This window comes from Bos grunniens, chromosome 17 (genome assembly GCF_055505025.1).
Source record: "Bos grunniens cultivar Pamir isolate PY7600 chromosome 17, Bosgru_T2T1.0, whole genome shotgun sequence".
In the NCBI taxonomy this organism is placed as follows: Eukaryota; Metazoa; Chordata; class Mammalia; order Artiodactyla; family Bovidae; genus Bos; species Bos grunniens.
In genome coordinates, this window is record NC_141181.1 from 51,716,922 (window position 1) to 51,737,657 (window position 20,736).

At 54.3% G+C, this 20,736-nt stretch overlaps 1 protein-coding gene across 22 annotated transcripts in view; it reads left to right on the top strand.

Moving 5' to 3' along the window:
- Positions 1 to 20,736, top strand: part of NCOR2 (nuclear receptor corepressor 2) — a 236,352-nt gene that overhangs the window by 121,628 nt on the left and 93,988 nt on the right. For all 22 annotated transcript variants that reach the window (XM_086347286.1, XM_086347298.1, XM_086347301.1 and 19 more), the window contains exons 9-12: positions 4,816 to 4,882; positions 12,801 to 12,973; positions 14,132 to 14,225; positions 17,311 to 17,489. In XM_086347286.1, the coding sequence (XP_086203412.1) occupies positions 4,816 to 4,882; positions 12,801 to 12,973; positions 14,132 to 14,225; positions 17,311 to 17,489 (513 nt within the window). The remainder of the gene's footprint in view (positions 1 to 4,815; positions 4,883 to 12,800; positions 12,974 to 14,131; positions 14,226 to 17,310; positions 17,490 to 20,736) is intronic.

Genomic DNA, 20,736 nt, shown 5'->3' on the forward strand with positions numbered 1-20,736 from the left:
GATCTCTTGCAGGTGCTATGGGGAGGATCCTTTCATGCGTTTTCTAGCTTCTGGTGTTTGCTGAGCATCCTTGACGATTCTTAGCCTGTAGATGCTTCACTCCAACCCTATATTCACATGGCCCTCTTCCTGTGTCTTTTCATCCCCAAACCATCTCCCAGTCCATGGAAAAATTGTCTTGTATGAAACCTGTCCGTGGTGCCCAAAAGATTGGGGACCACTGCACAAACTTTGTTTGGATTTTCCATTTTCCACTGATGCCTGTTTTCTGGCCCAAGATCTGATCCAGAATCCTTCTCTGTACTTCATCCTCGTGACCACTTGGTCTTCACTCTGTGACCATTTCTCAGTCTTCCTTGATTTTCTGTACCTTGTCACTTTTGAAGAGGACTGCTCACAGAATCTGCAGAATGTCCTACGATTTGGGTGTATTTGATATTTTTTCAGGAGGAGCTGGGCTTGTGGATTTGGGGGAAGATTTCCCCCGAGGTGAGGGGGTGCCCTTCCCATCACGATACATCAGGGGCACCCAACACCCTGACTGGGGTTGTTTCTGTCACTACAGGTGGTGTTGACTTTGCTCCCTTGCTCAGGGAAGTGTCAGCTGTCTCCCTGTCAAGTTGCTGTCTTTCCCATCCCTACTCTGTGCATTATTTTTTATTTTTATTTGGATGTCTGGGCCATTTTTAAAGTCTTTATTGAATTTGTTACAATATTGTTTCTGTTTTACATTTTGGTTTTTTTGGCTAGGAGGTATGTGGGATCTTAGTTCCCTGACCAGAGATCGAACTTGAGCCCCCTGCATTGGAAGGTGAAGTCTTCATCACCACTCTGGACCACCAGAGAAGTCCCCACTCTGTGCTTTAGAAGCAAGTCGCTGTCCAGCCTACTGTCAAGGGGAGGGAAGTCCAGCTGCACCTCCTAAAGGGCGAATATCAAAGACTTGGTGGACTCAAGTGAAAGCCTCCACGATGCTTAGTAAATATTTGGGGGAAAATGCTTTGCAGCTATGCAAATTTCTCATCTTTCCTCAACGTTTTGCCAACCAGTTTAACATTCATGGAAGGGTCTTGCCTGTAACGATGAGCACCGTGGTATCTAATGGTGATTTTCTACTTCGCTCAGTCCTTCTGCATGTAGTAGTTGAAATTCCGTAAGGCTTCCCAGGTGGCTCAATGGTAAAGAACCTGCCTGCAGTGCCGGAGACACGGGGTTTGATCCCAGCATCAAGAAGATCTCCTGGAGAAGGAAATGGCAACCCTCTCCAGTATTCTTGCCTGGGAAATCCCACGGACAGAGGAGTCTGGCAGGCTATAGTCAGTCCATGGGGTCGCAAAAAGTTGGGCTTGACTGAGCATGCATGCGCACACACAAAGAACACGTGTCCCTTCTCTCTCCTTTGTTTGTTTATTCTATCATTTATTTACATCTGTGTAGACGTGTGGGTATTTATTTTATTCTTCGGGTTATAATCTAGCACTCATGTTATTTACTTTGCTTCTCAGATTGTTCCAGCTTTGGTCGCCAGAAACTCTTTTTGGTTGGGTCCTGTGTCCTTTTGACACCCCCCCACCATGCTTTATTTTTTTGTCCTTCCTTTTTAACACTTCTGTGCTTAAAGATGTCTGGGCTCATCTTGTATATTTCCTGCCCCAGCGCCGGACTCAGTCATTCCTCCAGGGAGAAATGGCTCTATTTTTTTATTTTTTTGGCCATGTCCCTCTGCATTCAGGATCCTAGTTCTCCGGCCCAGGATTGAACCCGTGCCCCCTGCAGTGGAAGCACCGAATCTTAACCAGTAGACTGCTGGAGAAGTCCTGAGAAATGGCTCCTTGTACTGGAGGATGGTGTTAGGGACCAAGACCTCAGAGCTGGTGGGCTCATTGCTCTGAACTGTCATGGCTTCTTGGCCTTCTCAGCTGCTGCCTTTAGGTCCCTACCCGCTCCTGTGTTCCAGCCCATGAGGTTGCACAGGGGGCCCTGCTCACCTTGTTGCTCTCCTCCCCTCTGTCCCTCCTCAGCACTCTGCAGCCACAAGGATATTCTTCTGTTGCAAACACTTGAGTTTGTTCCCACCTCAGGGCCTTTGCACACCCAGTGTGTTCTGCCTGGAGTGCATCTCCCTGTGGGTCGTTCCACAGCTGGGCCCTCCTGGTGATTGAAATGTCCAGGCCAACTCTGAGACACTTTTCTGCACCCCGAACCTAAAATAGCTATGCCCTCCCCTCCCCCAGTCAGTACCCTATCCCTCTGTGTAAGTTTCTGAATCTAAGGTTATCATTTTTTAAAATATTTATTAATTTGGCTGCGTCGGGTCTTAGTTTTGGCACACAGGATCTTGGTTGCTACTCATAGACTCTGTAGTTGTGAGGTGCCAGCTTAATTGCTCAAGGGCACGTGGGATCTTAGTTTTCTGACCAGGGATTGAACCCATGTCCTCTGCATTGCCGGGCAGATTCTTAACCATTCCACCACCAGGGAGGTCCCCAGGATTATATTGCTTATTGTCAGCATGGTCCCTCTATGTGTCACCTGCCTCCGTGAGGACTCGGGGCTTTGTGTTGCTCACCTGTGGGTCCCCAGGACCCAGAACAGTGCCCGGCGCATAGTAGGTGCTCGGTGAACTTTTGCTGAGTGACTGAGGAGATGAAAGCATGATGCCATTGCTCCCATTATTCGGATGAGTAAACTGAGGCTGAGAGACCTTCTGAGATTTGCTCAGAGACCCCCTAATGTGGAATGAGGGGGTTCTGGTCTCAGCCTGTGTGGCTGAGGACCCCTATTGCCCACCCTGCTGGGGAGGGCAAGATTGATGTTAAGTAGTGAGACCTCGAGGTGGGAGGCCTGCGCGGCAGGAGGTGAAATCAGATTGATCCAGGGAGCCCAGGGTCTCTTACCAGCAACCCTCCTGGAAGTGAGTGTGGCCTTTCCTTGTCGGGAGATGGATGGAGACAGGGCTCAAAGCCTGGCTGGGGTCCATAAATGAAGAGGGTCCGTGCAGGCCTGTCAGCATCTCGGACTTGAGACCTGATAGTGAGGATGCTGGAAATCACTGCAGGGTCTGGGGACACTCATCCAGACAGGAGTAAGGTGTGCTGGTAGACCCGTGCATGCATGGCTCCCAGCCATCGGTTTGGGAGCTTTTTGCAAGGGTTCTGGGTGCAGCTGAGGCTATGAGCAACTTGGGGGACCCCGCCCCAGAAAAATTGATCCCACTGTACACTCGGATGGGATCAAGCAAGTTCACAGGCCTGATGACCTCCCGGGGCCTGTCTGCGACCCCGCAGACCCCAGCTGCTGCACTCTGCTGTGTATAGGAGGTTGTGGAGAGGGGGTCGGGGGAAGTGGGTCCTTGGGTGTGTCTTCCCCCCTTTTCTGTATCGGTCCGCATCTCTGACTCTCCCTCTGCCTTCTTCTAGGGCTCCATCTCCCTTTCTTTCATTTTTACTTTATTATTGAAGTGTGGTTGATTCACAGTGTTGTGCTGTACAACTGTGCTGCACAGCAAATATATATATACAAACATATACATTCTTTTAATATTCCTTTTTAAAATCTTGCCTCCTATATACCATTTCCATTCCTTTATTTATTCTTAATTGGAGCATAATGGTTTTACAATATTTCATTGGTTTCTGCCATACATCAACATGAATCGGCCATAGGTATACATACGTCCCCTCCCTCTTGAACCTCCCTTCCACCTCCCACCCCGTCCCACCCCTCTAAGTTGCCACAGAGCACTCGGTTGTCATTGAGCTCCCTGAGTCATACAGCAAATTCCCACTGGCTGTCTGTTTTACATATAGCAATATTAATATTCTTTTCCCTTATGGTTTATTAAGGGGATATTAAGCATAGTTCCCTGTGCTCTACAGTAGGTCCTTGTTGCGTATCCATCGTCCCCCCCACTTTCTTTGGATCGTGTCCTCCTCTGCCTGGAGGCCTGTTCCCTTCCTGTCTCGCTGTCTCTCTCTGCCAGGCTCCTTCCCCTCTGGGGCTCTGTCCTCATTTGGGATCTTATCCATTTCTCTCTCTCTCTCCCCTTGCTTCTCTCTGGGGCTCTGTCTGTCTTTCTGCTTTCCTTTTCTCTCTCATTCCTGGTCTCGGAGTCTCTCTCTCTGCTTCTCTTTCTCTCTGAACCACCCGCATCCCTCCCACCCCCTGGAAGTGCCCACTCCTCTCTGAGCCCACAGTGCTGTGTGTGGCCTCCTCGGTTGAGAACCCCGATGGCAGGAGGGGTCTGGCTTCACCGACCTGAGGCGTGAGACCCCTCGAGTGCTTCCTGGAGTTCTTGCCTCACTGGCTCCCACCAGCCTGTCGCTGGCCTATCCACATCACCCCCACCCCAGGGGGGCAGAGCAGGGGCTTTCTTGGTTGGAGGTGGCTTGGGGTCACTGAGGCCAGACCCCAAGATCCTGCCTCTGTGGGTCTGTAGCTTTTGGGGGCTTATTCTGCCCGGCCTGTGTTCCTGGTCTAAGGCTGTGGCTTTTTCTCTGTGGCTGGTTTCCCGTGGCTGACGAGAGAGGGGAGTTTGGGTGATGGCAGCTCCAGGGAGGGCAGGAAGTCTCAGGACCTTGCCCCCACTTTGGAGCCCTCTTTTCCTGCAGACCATGCTCAGCCAGAGTGTGGGTGGGGGGCACTTCGTATAGGGCAGAGGAAAGACATACATGGGCAGTACGTGGCTTGCCCTGGGGGACTGTGGGGTCTCTTCCCTCACCGGAAGCCAGTGATGGGGCAAACTTCAGCGAGGGACGAAATTCCTGAAACCCTGCCTTTCTGACCTGCCCCGTTGGCTGTCTCTTTCCTGCTTAGAAACCAGGCGATGCGGAAAAAGTTAATCTTGTACTTCAAGAGGAGGAATCACGCCCGGAAACAATGGGTAAGTCATCACTGGGGCCCCCAACCCTGGAATCTCTTCTGCTGCCCCCTCCCTTCCGTGGACCAGGCTTCCTGGAGAGTGGAAATGGTCCCCACCACTCAGGCCATGGCCCCTGGGACCCCTGGGTTCTGATCCTGATTCCTGAGTGTCCAGGTCATGAAAAAAAAGCCAAGGACAGCAAGAGAAACGGGAAAAGACAGCGGCTGCTTTATTGAAGCCGGGGGCTCGAGGCTCAGCTGCCTCAAGGAAGCACGGGTGTGGGTGGAAGGGGGTGCTGGGGACGTTGCCCCTCCTTTTCCCACCTGGAAGAGGAGAAAGCATGACATTAGCTGGGAAAACTGGTCCCTTGTCAGAGGACCCACTGTGGATATTTTGGGCAGAGAGAGGTCTGTTGGCAGAGGTGGAGTATGGGGTGGGCTGTATGCTGGGTGACGGTGATTGCCGGGGATTCCCTGAGAAATGAGCCTTTCCCAGCCCACTGTGCTCATTCTGGGCTCAGGAAAGTCAGGACCCAGAGAAGCAGTGAGGCCTCCTTGCTTAGTGGTACGACTCCTGCATTCCGCTGCATGCACACTCCAGTCTCAGCTGGGAGGCAGCCCGAAGGCAGGGAGAGCACATGCCGGAGAACACCTTTAGTTGTGGTTTAGGGTGCTCGTTTACATCACTGGTGTGCTGGGGGAGATTAGGCCTGAGGGATGGAGGGAGTGTTACCCGTTAGTATTCTTTCAGCTGTGAGAGGAAGAAAAGCTGGCTCAGATGGGCTTAACCAGTCAAGGAATTTCTGTAGCTGACAAAGTCTACTGAATGGAGTTCAGGAGTGGTTTGATCAGGTTGTACCTGGTCTGATGTACCTGAAGTCTATGCAGTTTCTTGGTTGTTTTTTTTTTTGTCTCAACTCTGTGTTAGCACAATGACAAACTGATTTTCCTTTGGGACCTGAATTTCTGCAGCAGGCTTGGAGGCCAGAAAGAGAGAACTACTCTTTCTTAGACCATGTCACAAAAGCTCGGATTGTATCACTTGAGGGCCCTGGACCCTTTGAAACAGTTTCCGAACCCACCCTGCTCTAGATGTCAGCTGGACCCTCAGAGAAGGGAGATACTTCTGTCCCAGATGCTGAAGGACTGAGAGGCTGGGGGGGTAACACCTTTGGACTCTAGGGACCCATGGGTAAGAAGTGGTGGGCTTCCCAGCCTTTCCTTTCTTGACCTTCTCAGACTCCTAAACTGACTGGATGGTGACCAGAAGCACCCACTGGGTAGATGGGGTTCATGAAACAGGGCATCGTATGTTATTCATTGAATTAAGAAATATTTACTGAACATGTGCTGTGGGCCTGGTGCAGTGCTGAGCTGTGTTATGCTGAGTGGAGGAGAGGAGGGACGAGTGCCGGGCAGAGAAGTGGGGTGGGGGACAGCCTGGGTGTCCCACCTCAGAACTGAGAGAGGCATGACCAGAAAGGACGACCTGTGTGAATGTCTGGGGGTCTGAGTGTCAAGAAGCGGGCACAGCAAGTGCAGAGGCCCTGAGGTAGGAACCAGCACGGGGTGACATGGGACAATGTAACAGGCAAGTTGGACTACAGAGCATGAGTGAGGAGACTGTGGTGGAGAACCATTCTGTACTAGGGTGGAACATTTGGATTTTATTCCAAATACAGTGAGACAATTCATTCTTAATAGATAATACAAAGTCTTTAAGGATTTTTAGTGATTCCAAAAACTTGACAGTCATGTAGACAGTTTGACAGGATACAGTGAACACCTCTATGCCCACCATCTAGAATTCCTCATGGTTAACATTTCTTTGGGTTTCCCAGGTGGCGCTAGTGGTAAAGAACCCGCCTGCCAATGCAGGAGACGGAAGAGATGCGGGTCCGATCCCTGGGTCGGGAAGATCCCCTGGAGGAGGGCATGGCTACCCACTCCAGTATTCCTGCCTGGAGAATCCCATGGGCAGAGGAGTCTGGTGGGCTACAGTCCATGGGGTCCCAAAGAGTCAGACACAACCGAAGTGACTTAATGTGCACGCATTTCTTTACATTCACTTTGTGTGTCTGTGTGTCTTTGTGTGAGTACGAATGTTTTTGTGGTGAATGCTTAGAAAGTAAGTGTGGATGCCCAGACCCTCGCCTGTCATGCTTCCCTGTCTCTCTGGGATGAAGGAAATTCGGGAGCACACCTCAGGATGTACAGCTTTTCCCAAGTAGTCCTGCCTGGGGGTGAAGGGCATGGTTGGGGAGGTCCTTTAGCTGGGGAGAAAGGAGATCTGATCTACGTTTTAAAAGGATCCTGGTGACTGCTGAGGTTGGAGTTGGGTGGATGTAAGTTCTTAAGAAATCTCCCAGGGCTCCTTGGAGGTCCTTTGAGGGGATGGAGGGGAAATGGGCTTATTTAAAGATAGAGGAAGAGGAACTGGAGACTTCTAAGAAACTCTGGGTGGCTTTGTGGCCAAGCTGAGCCCGTCTTAAGAGAGGCTCTTGTGAAAACGAATTCGGAAACCACAGAAACTGTGACAGGAGGGCATCAGGCGTGATCTCGCTCTAGTTCTTATATAACGGGCCCCGAGTCCTGTGCGCTGTTGTCAGGCAGGACCTGGAGGGGGCTTGGTCAAGACGTGCCCCTTCAGATCTGTGTGTTGCCCGCCTCCACCTGAGTCAGTTCTCCGGCGGAGCTCTCACTTTTCAGAGGTCTTGGGGACTGCGACCCAGCAGCCCAGGCTGCCCTGCGTGCCTGCTCTGCCCAGAGAGCTGAGGCTCTTTTCCTGGAGGGGTGCCCAACCCCAACAGGAACCCCACCAGGCCTGCCCTATCCTTCCCTGAGCTTACCCCACAACCCTGGAAGCCAGATTGTGTGTGTGTGTGTGTGTGTGTGTGTGTGTGTGTTGGGGGAGAGGGGGTAAGGCTGAGTCACTGATGCACAGGTTCAAACCCCATCCACCAGACCTGCTGTGAGTGGTCCTGGGAGAGCTGTCTGGCCCCAAGCCTTGCTTTTCCTCATCTGTGAAATGGGGTCATGGTGGGACTGCAGGAAGCACAGTGCCTGGCGGGGAGAGTGGGCGTGACTGACAGTGGCCCTGCAGGATGGGTTAGTCAGCGGTGAGCCCAGCCTGGATGGTGGGTGTATTCACTTCCTGAGGTGGCTGTAACAAATGGCCACAAACTAGGTGCCTAAGAACAACAGACATGTATTCTCGCTCTGTGCTGGAGGCCAGAAGTTCAAGATGTGGGCAGGGCCGTGCTCCCTTTAGAGGCCCTAGGGGAAGCCTGCCTCTTCCAGTTCCTGGTGCTCCAGACGATGCTTGGCTGTGGCCACAGGACTCCCATCTTGGCCTCTGTCCTCACCTCCCTTTTCCCCTCTCTTCTCTTACATGGATGTCTGTCCCGGGGTCTAAGGTGTGTGTCAGCCGTGTCCGACGCTTTGCGATCCCATGGACTGCGGCACCAGGCTTCCCTGTCCTTCACGATCTCCCAGAGCTTGTTCAAACCCATGTCCGTGGAGTCTGTGATGCCATCCAGCCATCTCATCCTCCGTTGTCCCCTTCTCCTCCTGCCCTCCATCTTTCCCAGCATCAGGGTCTTTTCCAATGAGTCAGCTCTTTGCATCAGGTGGCCAAAGTATTGGAGCTTCAGCATTGGTCTTTACAATGAATATACAGGGTTGATTTCCTTTAGGTTGGACTGGTTTGATCCTGCAGTCCAAGGGACTCTCAAGAGTCTTCTCCAGCACCACAGTTCTTTTTTTAAGAGATGGCTAAAGGATGCACACTCTGTATCCCCTGCACCTCTGATGTCCTTATGCTTCACATCTGGCTTTGTCCTGACTTGGCCCAGCATCCGCTTCTGCAGCCTGAGTGATGGGCCGCAGGACAGAGGCTGGGAAAGCCCCGGCCTGTCCCCTTCACCCATCGCTGAACATACGGACAGCCAGTGCGGGAACATTTCTCTGACTCTGTGGCTCCTGAGCCGCTGAGCCCAGCGGAAGAAAGCCTTTAGGTGAGGCCGCGGGCTCCCTGGGGGTACGGAGGATGCCAGGGCACTAGGTGACCACACAAATCAGCTTCCCTGGCCAGCCGGCTCCAGTCAGCTCCCTGGCACCTCCCTCCGTGTTCTCTGTTGGTTTGAGACTGTCTTCCTCAGTTTAGGGGGTTCTCCTAGGCACCCCATCTCTTATTTCCTCCCTAATTATAGAGTTGCATCCTGCCACACCTGGCAGGGCAGGAAGGGTTCAAATTCTGGCTCTGCTGGGTGGCCCAGGGCAAATCATTGAACTCCGGGCCTCAGTTTCCTGTTTCATTCAGTGGGGACTGTAGGAACACCCACCTCATCAGGCTACTGAGCGAGAGGCTGCAAGCGGCATGCTTGGGGCCGTGCCTGGACCACCGTGGTTGCTCGGAACTGTCAGCCGCAAGCCGACCCTCAAATTCAGAGGGACCCCAAATAGCCAAAACAGTCTTGAAAAAAACCCACCAAGTTGGAAGACTCATTTCCTCATTTTAAAACACATTGCGGGACTCCCCTGGCAGTCCAGTGGTTAAGAATTCACCTTCCAACACAGGGGACGTAGGTTCGATTCCTGGTCCGGGAAGATCCCACATGCCGTGGGGCAGCTAAGCCCGTGCGCCGCAGCTCCTGAGCCCACGCTTTAGAGCCCTCGAGCCACAACTATTGATCCTGGGCATCCAGAGCCCCTGCTCCACAACAAGAGAAGTCACTGCTCGCCACAGCTGGAGGAAGGCCACAGGTAGCAACGAAGACCTAGCACAGCCAAAATTAAAAAGTAAATGTAAAAAACCCCGCAGAACTGCAGTAATCAGCACAGTGTGATTCCAGCCTAAGGACAGACACGGAGGACAGCGGAACAGAATGGAGAGTCTGGAATCAAGCCCTCGCATCCGTGGCTGGTGGGTTTTTGACAGGAGGCCAAGTCCATTCGGAGAGTTAGGATTGTCTCTTCAACAAACAGTGCTGGAGCAGCAGGATGGTCACACACGCGGAATGGAGTTGGGCTCCGCCTCACACAGTTAACACACACACGCACTTGAAATGAGCTAGAGACCTAAATGCAAGAGCAAAAGCCAGGGCTCCCCTGGTGGTCCAGTGGTTAAGAATGCACCTGCCGTTGCATGGGACACGGGTTCAGTCCCTGGTCCAGGAAGATCCCACATGCCTTGGAGCAGCTAAGCCCCTGTGCCACTGCTCCTGAAGCCCCTGCTCCTGGAACCCATGCTCTGCAACAAAGGAAGTCTCTGCAGTGAGAAGCCTGTGCACTGCAAGTAGAGAGCAGCCCCTGCTTGTTGCAACTCGAGAAAGCCCGCATGCAGCAACGAAGACCCAATGCAGCCAGAAATCTTAAAAAAAAAAAACCAAAAACCTCTAAAGCCATGCAATTAAGAAAAGCCCTGGTGGTGAATCTTTATGACCTTGGATTTGGCAGTGGCACTTGGGTGAGACTGCCCAAAGAGCAGCGAAAGGGGAAGTAGACACGCTGGACTTTATCAGAACAACCGTCAGGATCCTGACCTCCCGTCTGGACTGTGCGATCCAGGCCTGATGGCGCCCAAGCTCTGAGCTCCCACCTGTACAGAGGGGGGATGCCGGTCACCGCTTTTGGGGGTTTGGGAAAGTCGGTCACGGGAAGGACTCGGCTCTGTGCCTGGCACATGGCGCAGTGGTCCTTAGGCCAGTGTCAGTGGCAATGGTGATGGTGAAGCCGATGTTGCTGTTTATGATGGAGATGATAGTGATGGCAAAGATGATGATGGTGACGGTGCTGGAACAAAGAATTCTCGCTGAGGGTGACAAACTGCGGTCACAGCGGCCATCCTCCTTTTCCTGTGCAGATTCTTGCCCCTGTCGCCTGCAGGCTCACTTAGCGGTGCTCCAGCCTCTGAAATGTGAGTGTGAGACAGTGTGTGAGTACATGTGTGCTTGAGAACGTGGGTGTGTGAGATTATGAGTGAGTGAGTGTGGTTTGTATTGTGAGTGAGAATATGCGTTATGTATTTGTCCGTGTGTGTGTATTAGGGTGTGTGTGTGAGTGTGTGTGTGTGTGTATGTGCGGGGATGTGTGGGGATGTATGTGCTTCAGTGTGAGTGTATGTATGTGTGAGCATGTGTGTGTGTGTGCAAGTGCGTGTGTGATCCGTATCCTCCCCCGGCCAGCAGGGCCACCCAGGTGGAAACTCCTGGCAGGGTCATTGCTGCCCCAGGTGGGGCTGCGGCCACTGCCACGGGCTGCCCTGCGGTGCCCAGGGCCCTCAGCCCTCAGTGGACAGAGAGCGCGCCCAGCACACAGGTGACAGCAGGTGGCAGTGTGGTCAGATATGAAGGGGAACTTCCTCATGTTGAACAGTCCTCAGGAGCTGCTCGCGTCTTTGTGTGTGGTGATTGGGGCTGGGCAGTGTGACTGGATGACCCCTCGTGGCTGTTCTGTCCCTTTTGCTCTACAAGGGCCCCAGGCAGGGCTGGGTCATCTTGCCAGCCGCCCCTCCGCTGGGCAGCTGGTTGGTGGCCCCGCGGGTTTCTTGCTCGTCTTCACTGGTAACTGCGTTTTTTCTCTCTGCTGGTTTTTGAGTGAGCACGTTCTCACCTTTAGCCCATCTGACATTCTCCTGCTCTCGCCCATCAGACCAAGGCCTCCTGAGCACCGCAGGGCAGCCTGTGGCTGTGGCCACTGCCCCTTCTGCGGCAGCAATGACCCTGCCAGGATTTGCACCTGGATGGCCCTGCTGGCCGGGGGAGGATTCGGATCACACACTCACACTGAGAGGGTGGGGAGGGTCCCCTGCTCTGACGATGGGCTGAGTATCCTTCATGTCGGTTCCCACCCCAGGAGTGCTGTCTGCAGCATGTTGCCACGAACATGTGTGGCCATTGCGTGCTGCTAGAACTTGAACTCCCAAGGGTTCTTGGGGCAGCCCGGTTTGTGTGGTGCCCCTGGTAGCTGGGGGTCAAGTTCTGCTCCTCCTCATAGATGGCCTGACAGCCCCCTGGGGACTGTCAACGTTGCTGGGTTTGTTGAGGACCAAGGTCACAGACTGCCTTGGTCAGAAGCTGAAATTCAGGATGGGATGGGGTGTCTGGGCACGAAGACCAGAGACGGGCTTTCTGATTATGCTGAAGTGTTGAGAAGGCATTCAAGCGAGACTCCCAGACCGTGCCATCTGTCCACGGCAGCTGTTAGAGATGGGGAGATTGGGTCTCAAGAGCAGCCGGACGCTCCATGCCTGCTCGAGGTCTGGGTCACCTTGGAGACTCGGAAGCCAGGCAGCTTACATTCTGGGCTGAGCAGGGGTCTTTTCTCTAAGGAAGGACATGCATAGAGCAGGAAGCACTGTGGTTAGACTCAGAGAGGGACTTCCTTGTCGTGAACAGACAGCAGCTTGAGTCTTTACACCCAGTCCTTGGATCTGGGGAGCACGGCTGGGCCTGAGGCTGCGGCATGAGGAACTATTCAGAAAGAGAATGCGTTCCACGGGGCCGCCCCAGGTCTGACGGGCACCCCAGAGCTGCACCATCTGACACATGATGGAAATGGTCTGCGTGCACCGCCCACTGCAGACAGTAGCTCTGGCCCCAGTGGCAGGGGGACCAGGGACCTGCATTTAAATGCGACTTAGTTTTACATGATTCAGCTTTAACGGCCACATGTGACTGGAAGCGTCTGTATAGTATAAGGCCTTTCTAGAGGAAGGCTGGGGGTGGGGGTGGCCCACGCCCCAAGGAGCAAGGCAGCCTGATCCTTAGGGCAGGCTGTGGCCGGGGTCTGCCCCGGTCTCCGCGTGGTCGTGTGTCTGCCCGTGCACCCGTGTGTGATCGCATACCTGCCCGTGCGCACGGCAGAGCAGGGAGCCCTGGGGTGCTGAATGTCGGATGTAGGAGGAGCAGCTGCCACAGGGCTCCCCCGCGTGTCCCCAGGAACAGAAGTTCTGCCAGCGCTATGACCAGCTCATGGAGGCCTGGGAGAAGAAGGTGGAGCGCATCGAGAACAATCCCCGGCGGCGGGCCAAGGAGAGCAAGGTGCGCGAGTACTACGAGAAGCAATTCCCCGAGATCCGCAAGCAGCGGGAGCTGCAGGAGCGCATGCAGAGGTGAGCTGAGGACCGGGCCCACTCGCGCCCCTCACCCTCCTTCTCTCCACATCGCCCCCGCCTGCCACCACCTCCTTCCCTGCCTCCCAGGACCTGGGTCCGCTTGCGGCACTGTCCACAGAGGACCCCTGGCTGGCATGAAAAAGAAAAGCACAGCAGGGTCTCGAATTGCACGCCAAGGGCCGAGTTAGGTCCTTGGGTGTGTCACTCAGCACCTGCCTGGCCTTAACACTTCTTGGAAAGAAACTTAAATCCATTTTGATGGAGTGAGCTCTCCTTCTGGTGTGCCATGGGCTGGTACCCACCCCAGCTTTGTTCATTTATGTGGCCCCCGAGTGTGAGATCCCTGGTGTAAGTCAAAGGGAAAGGATGCTGGTCACACGTGGCGGGCATAAGGACTGGGTGCAATCCTCTGTTGGAGTGCCCAGCACACAGTAGGTGCTTGGTGGCGTGTGAGTGCGGTTTCTGTTGTCACACAGATAAGGCAATGGGCTGTGAGCAGGGATGATGGGCTTCACTCTTTTTTTTTTTAATAAATATATGAAAATTTATTATTGTATGATTCTTAGTTTTAAGTTATCCCTGCATGTTGTCTCCTCTTTCTGTTAGAACCCTTGATTATTTGCCATGGGTCTTTTTTTTTTTTTTTTGGCCACACCACATGTCATGTAGGATCTTAGTTCCCTGACCAGGGATTGAACCCATGTCCCCACAGTGGAAGCTCAGAGTCTTAACCACTGGACACCCAGGGAAGTCTCTGGCTCTCACTCTTTACTGGATGCTCACATCCCATATCTCACTGAATGCCTGCTCCCAGTCCTGGGAGCCAGGTACCACCTTATCCCCAGGTTACAGGGGAGGACATGGAGCCAGAGGCTGCGAAGAGGCAGGCCTGGACTTTGTATGTGGATCTGTGCAGCTGGTCTTTTGTGGGGGGCATCTTAGGAGAGAAAAAGGGTTCTGGCATTTTCTGGGTGAGAGTGGGGGTGCTCCATCCCTCCCCCAGACCCCCTTGGCTTGGGGCCATCCGTGTGGGTGTGGGAGGCCTGGCTCCTCCCCACTGCCCACACGCCGCCTCTGGGGAAGTTGTGGGCTTGGGGCTGTGCCGCTGTGCCGGCTGCGAGGGGCTGGTCCTGAGTGTGTGCCTTCGATCTCCAGTAGGGTGGGTCAGCGGGGCAGCGGGCTCTCCATGTCGGCCGCCCGCAGCGAGCACGAGGTGTCCGAGATCATCGATGGCCTCTCGGAGCAGGAGGTAAGTCCTTGACCCCGACCTCAGCTCCACCCGCTGTGTGCCCTGTCCAGGGAGAGGGTCTGGCAGGAAACAGAATTCACCTGGGTGGTTGAGATCAAGGGGCTTGGTACTGAATGTGGGGCGGAACCAAGGAGGGATCTGGAGGCCCCAGGGGTGTAGCCATTCGGTGTCCCCGGGCCTGCAGGCCGAGCGGGCAGAAAGGCCTTCCCGGGGCCATGCAGGAGGGGCCACCTGGCAGGACGTAGCCAGGAAGGGTCACAGCCAGGGACCCCGTCATGATGCCACGGCCGAGTAAGTATCCTGGCCTCTCACCCCTCCCCCACTCCCTGTCTACTTTCAGTGCTTCCCATTGGCTGAACCCGACCAGAAGCCAGAGGGCACAGGAGCCTGAGGGTGGTGGTTTGTAGGTCAGCCTCCCAGTTGTCCAGAACCAGGGTCTGAGGGGGGTTTCCCAGCTCACCAGCTGTTCACCAAGCTGGGGACCTTCTATCTAGAGTTCCCAGATGACCTTCTGTCAGCCAGGTGACCCTGGCTCTGGTCACTGGAGCCCAGAGGTGGCCAGGGAGCAGAGAGAGGAGGCATTTGCTCCTGTACCAGCCCTGCCCCCTCCCAGGTCTTACAAGCATCTCATGTGTCAGTTCCCCATCCCCCCCTCCATGTTCCCAACATCACAGTGGAAAGGAGGGGGCCTCGCAAAAGGAGGGGAACACATTCTTCCTCCCCCGGGCCTTGTGTCCAGGGAGAGCTTTTGTCCAGCTGGGAGGTATTAACAACTCCAGATCAGTGCAGTCACTGCTCATGAGCTGCATGTGGCTGTTTAAATGGAAATGACCAGAAACGAAATAAAATTAAAAACTCAGTTCCTCCAGCGTCACCAGTCGCATTGCAAGTGCTCAGAAGCTGCGTGTGGTTGGTGGCCCTGTGCTGCACAGAGCAGGCCATAAACGCCTGCATCGCTGCAGAACATTCTATTGGGTGGTGCTGCCCTAGGTCACTGAGTCTCATATGGGACAGACTGAGGAGTCCTGGGGAGGGGACATCCAGCTTGAATTGTGATTTCCCAGGCCCACACCCCCAGCAGTTCTGATTTAGCCAGTCTGGGGTGGCAGAACTCAGAAATCTGCATTTTCACCAGGCTGTTCATGCAAGTTTGACATAGGTAGTTCAGACTATCTGGCTATTTAAAAAAGAGCTTTCATTTTATTTTTATAAATTTTAATTAAAAAAAAATTTTTTTTTCTTGTCCTCGCCTGGCGACATGAGAGATCTTAAATCCCCAACCAGGGATCGAACCTCTGCCTGGAAGGAGGAGTCTTAACCACTGGACTGCCAGGGAAAAGTGTGAAAGCCAAACTGTCGGTTGCCCAGTCGTGTCCAAGTCTTTGTGACCCCATGGACTATAGCCTGCCAGGCTCCTCTGTCCATGGGATTCTTCAGGCAAGAATACTGGAGTGGGTTGCCATGCCCTCCTCCAGGGGATCTTCCCGACCCAGAGGTTGAACGTGGGTCTCCTGCATTGCAGGCAGATTCTTTACCATCTGAGCTACTAGGGAAGCCGAAGTCCAAACCTTTGTCTTAAAACCTCACATGGTGTGGCCCTGTTTTGAACACTCTCTAGTCTGCAGAAAGCAGAACTCGGAATGCCTTTGTCCACACCTGTGGGTTTGCTCCGGCTCCTGTCCCGCCAGTGGTGGCCAAGTACACAACCCACACTGGCATATGGAAGCAGGAAGAGGGTGACCCTTTCCTGCAGGCTCCCTGCTTGATGCAGGGTGCATGGCATCTCAGCTGATTCAGTGTTCCAGCACCACCCCCATCCCAGAAGACCACTTCCCCAGCTCCTGGCCACACGAGAATGCAGCCACCAGGGTCCCTGGGGAGGTTGAGGGGACAGTGTTTAAGGGTGATGGTCAGAAAGGGAATTCAGGGCAGCAACTGTTCACCCAGTCCAGGCTGACCTGAGGTTCCCTGGGAGGGTGGTGAGGAGGGAGCTGGGCAGGAAAAGAGATGCTCACGATTTCGGGGGAGCTTGCAGTAGTCAGGGTGCGAGCCCACTGTGGGTGGAACCATGGAATAGGGTGGGGATTCCCGCGAAGAGGAACCCAGCTTGGATCTGCCAGGACTGTGTGTCTCATGCAGGCGAGGGACACAGGGAGGTGATGGTATTGGAGGGCTACTCAAGTGCCGGGGAGGCTCAGGCCTCCCTGGGAGTCCTCCTCTCAGCCAAGGTCAGGGCTGTGCCCCCACTGCGCTCCCCTGCTTCTGTTGGGAATCCCCAGCACTGAATGGAGCGCTTAGATGTGGGAGGCTAGGCAGCAGATCCTTTGAACCGGCTGACCTTGGCTGGGCCGGGGCCCTCGCCTGCCTCCGGAGATTGGTAATTAATCGCCAGTAATGGGCTGGCTGCAGAGATTTGGGGAAATGAGTCCAGCTGAGTGGCGGCTCTGAGCCTCTTAATAGCTGCCCCGATGCATTAGGAGTGAGGCCGCCCGACTCCTGCGGTGCACAGGGCTGGGCAGGCTTGGTCCCCAGTGGGCATGCTTGAAGGAGCGGAATCCGGGGCTGGAGGTGGACGGCTGGTGAGGAAATGGTTCTTCAGCCTCACTGGGCCCTGCCAGAGCAAGGCAGCCCCTCGCCCCCCACCGCATGCCCTCTGAACCCGAGGTGGGGGTGGGCAGCCCCGACCCTGAGCCAGCCAGGTTGCACATCTTCCCTGCAGTGTTTTATGGCACTTGCATTTCTAAAGGGAAGATTCATCACTCCCCTCTTACTGCAGATAAGGTGACTGCTGCTCTCTGTGTTGAATTTACAGCCCTGCCCACCATAAACCTGTCTGGGGCTGCCTTTAAATTCTCCCTTCCCCCTGCACAGGCCTGTTCTTATTTTTTAACCCATCATGCGCTTTCTCTCTGGTTTTGTGTTTTCCCATTCTGACTTGGAGCATCCCTACCCTCTGCTCATTCACTTGGGTTCCCCTGTGCTGGCAGGAGCAGCCTGTCCCCTCCCCGGCCCGGTCCCCAGCTCCTTGTCCTCTTGCATTTTCCGACCAGGGTGGTGCCCTCCATTATCTCCATTTTCCTTCCAGAATCTGGAGAAGCAGATGCGTCAGCTGGCTGTAATCCCACCCATGCTGTATGATGCCGACCAGCAGCGGATCAAGTTCATCAACATGAATGGGCTCATGGATGATCCCATGAAGGTGTACAAAGACCGCCAGGTCATGAACATGTGGAGTGAGCAGGAGAAGGAGACCTTCCGGGAGAAGTGAGTCCCCTGTTGGTGGGGTGGAGGGGGCCTGGCCAAGGCCACCCTCCCCTATCCTGGGAAGCCTGTCTTCTTGAGGTTTGCCCTGGCTTCCCAGGGCTGTGACGACAAGTGACCACCAACTGTGTGGCTCACAACAGCTGGAATGTATTCTCCCACAGTTCTGGAGGCCAGCAGTCTAAGATCAAGGTGTGGGCAGGGTGGCTCCTTCTAGAGGCTCCGAGGGAGGGTCCCTTCCAGCCTGGTTCCCAGTGGTGGCTAGAGATCTCTGTCACCCCTCTGCTTGCAGATGGCTCCCTCCATCTCAACTGTCTTCGCATGGTCTTGTTTCCCATGTGTCTCTCTGTGTCTTCTGCTTTTCCTATAAATTCACCAGTCACATTGGATTCAGGGCCCACCCTACTCTAGTATGACCTCATCTTAACTAATTATATCCACAAAGATCTCATTGCCAAATAAGGCTACATTCTGAGGTTCTAGGAGGACAAGATTTTTGGGGGGACACTATTCGGACCAGTACAGAGTGTCAGGGAAGCTTTATGTGAAATGAGTCAGTGTGTATTAGAAGAACAAGGCAGGAGGGCCTTCGAGGCTGGTCTGAAGGCGTGGGCAAGGGCATGTGGCTGGCCGGTAACTGGTTTTCATTTTATCTGGAAAGTGACTATTGGTTGAGCACCTCCTTCATCACAGACACTAAACAGATGTCTTCTGGGGTTTGTGCATTTGTCCCGCTTATCCCCCATAACAGCGTTACCCATCTGCATTACACAGAGGAGGAAACAGAGGCTCAGAGAAGTTAAGACACTTAACAAAGGTCACACAGCTTGCAAAGGGTGGAGGCAGGATTCAGACTCCCCCAGCTTCAGGTCCGGGGCTCAGCTGCAACTGAGAGGCTTGTCGGGGGAGAGGGAAGACGGAACCAGGGAGTAGGGAGCGCTTGGGGAAGCAGAGGCAGGATGTGGATGCTCAGAGGTGAAGCTGGGGCTTCTAAAATGGAAGAGCAGAATGACGGTTTTGGGGAGATGAGTGACGGGCCAGATGGAGGAAGCCCTCCTTTCCCCCACTAGATTCAAAAGGTGTGTCCCAGGGAAGCCCATCCTGAGCACACTGCACCTTCACAGGACTGAGGACCCCTGTGAAGCAAGGTGGGAAACTGAGGGACAGGTGGAGACCTGAGCACTCTACGAGGAGGGCGTTGGGGGCTTAGCTGCTGGATGTTCACGCCCACCACCTCTTTCATCGCCAAGAGAGTTTCCTCAAAAGAGATGACCTGCGTGGGTCATTAACTTAACTTCTCCAGCCACCCACTGTGGTTCCAGGCCATAGGGACGGGGGCTGTCTCTGCCCTTTGCAGGGTCAAGTGACCCCAAAATGCCAAACTGGGCTCCCGAGATGGGGATGCTTCTGGGTCACGGGCAAGGCTGGGGTGCATCAGCCAGTGCAGTCACCAGGACTTGGAAATGCAGGAGAAGCAACTGAAGAGGCTCTTGGTATGGAAAGTATTGTGGTTTTTTGTTTTTTGTTTTTTTTTAATGGCTTTTGATTATAGAAATTCTAAAACATACATAAAAATAGAGGGATGGTATAATGCCCCCTTGAGCACCTAACACAGATTCAGCAGTCTTCCACAGGAAAGAGGGCTTTGGGAGCAATTTCCACGTGTGTTCGGGGACTACTGCTCAGAGACAGGAAACCCAGGTACTTTGTGGCTCCTTTCTAGGTCTCATGCTCACAGACGTGCTTGCCCTGCCGTTGAATCAGTCCTCTGTATTAGGTGTTTTACACTTTAAGAACCAACTATGGGATGGTCATGGATTCCAAGAATGACTATTGCATTAGGTATTTAAATCCCCCTAACGTGTTTCCTATTTTTATTTTATTTTTTTAAGAGGTTTCTGGGGGTGCTTTGTTCTGACCCAATGATTGCATACTGTTAGTACAGTAACTGAAGAATGGGGGACCCAGGCTGGGCTGATGTGTGCTGAGACCCAATTTGGCAGCTTGTGTCTTTCAGGGTCCTGGGTGATCGCTCCTTTTCAGGGGAAGTTATAGCACTCAGGAGCTTTGAAAATCGTGTGTCAGTGGCGTAGAGCTCACTTAGTGGCCTTGTGATTTCGAACAGCCACTTCTCCTCCCTGAGCCTCAGTTTCCACATCTGTAAAATGGGTGTAGCCTCAGTGCCTCCTTGTCTGGCTGTTGAGGTGCCTCGTGTCAGAGTAAATTCTCAGGAAACATTCTCAGAGGATACAGGTGTAGTAGGTTGGAGGGAGGTGGAACAGTTGACCTAAGGGAATCCTCTGAGTTTGCTTCTTGGTCTCCTGGGGGCCTCATCTCGGCTTGGGGAAACCCCGAGGAAAGGATATTTTTTGGGGGGTGGGGGAAGGAAGTGTCGCAGGGGCGGGGAGAGAAAGGGAAGATTCTGTCTGTCTGGAAAATCAGGGCGTTAGGCCGCCTCCAGCTTTGCAAGCTGCCTGAGGCGGACTTGCAGGCCGGGAAGCCTGCCTGACTCGCGGCTTCCTCTGGGAAGACAGAAGAGGCTGTTCCGGATTCTCCAGTGTCTGGTTGGGGAGCCAGGGAGGGGCCGGCTGGCCTCCAGCCCAACCATCTGGAGGGCTGGGCAGGATGATCGCCAGCCCTGGCCCGGACTCCCTGGGGGTGGGGGTGGGGGACCCGGGGCCCCTGCCTCCCCAGCAGCCTCTTCCCTCCCCAGGGAGGCCGCGGGGTGGTGGTGTGTTGTGGGGGGGGGGGGCGCAGCCAAGGCCCCGCCCAGCATCCCCCGGGCCCCAGCAGCCGTGACCCACATCTCCACCCCCGCCGTCCGCCTGCTCCTGTGGCCCTGACATTTCAGCCTGGCCCAGCTCTTTCCCAGTAATTCTCTCGGCTTCGCAGGAAGCCAGTTGGTGGGGCGCCAGTTCCCGCCACCCCTCCAACTTCGGTCCCTTCTTGCCGCCTCCTGGGCTTGCTTGCCTCCTGCCCGCCTCCCTGCGGGCACTCGGAGCCTCTGCTCCCATCTCTCCCGGGGAGGCCCGGCAGCCTCGAGATTCTGCGCCGTGACCTCGCCCGTGGGGGCCCCGTGTGGGCCAGGCGAGGCCCAGCTTCCCAGGCCCAGCCGGAGATAGAAACAAAAGCAGATTTTTAAAAGGGGGGGAACCCCACCACAGGGCTGCATGTAATGTCCTCATTTTTCCTGGAACCCGCCTCTAGCAGGACAAACAAATGTATTTTCAAAGGCGCTAAAACCAGTGAC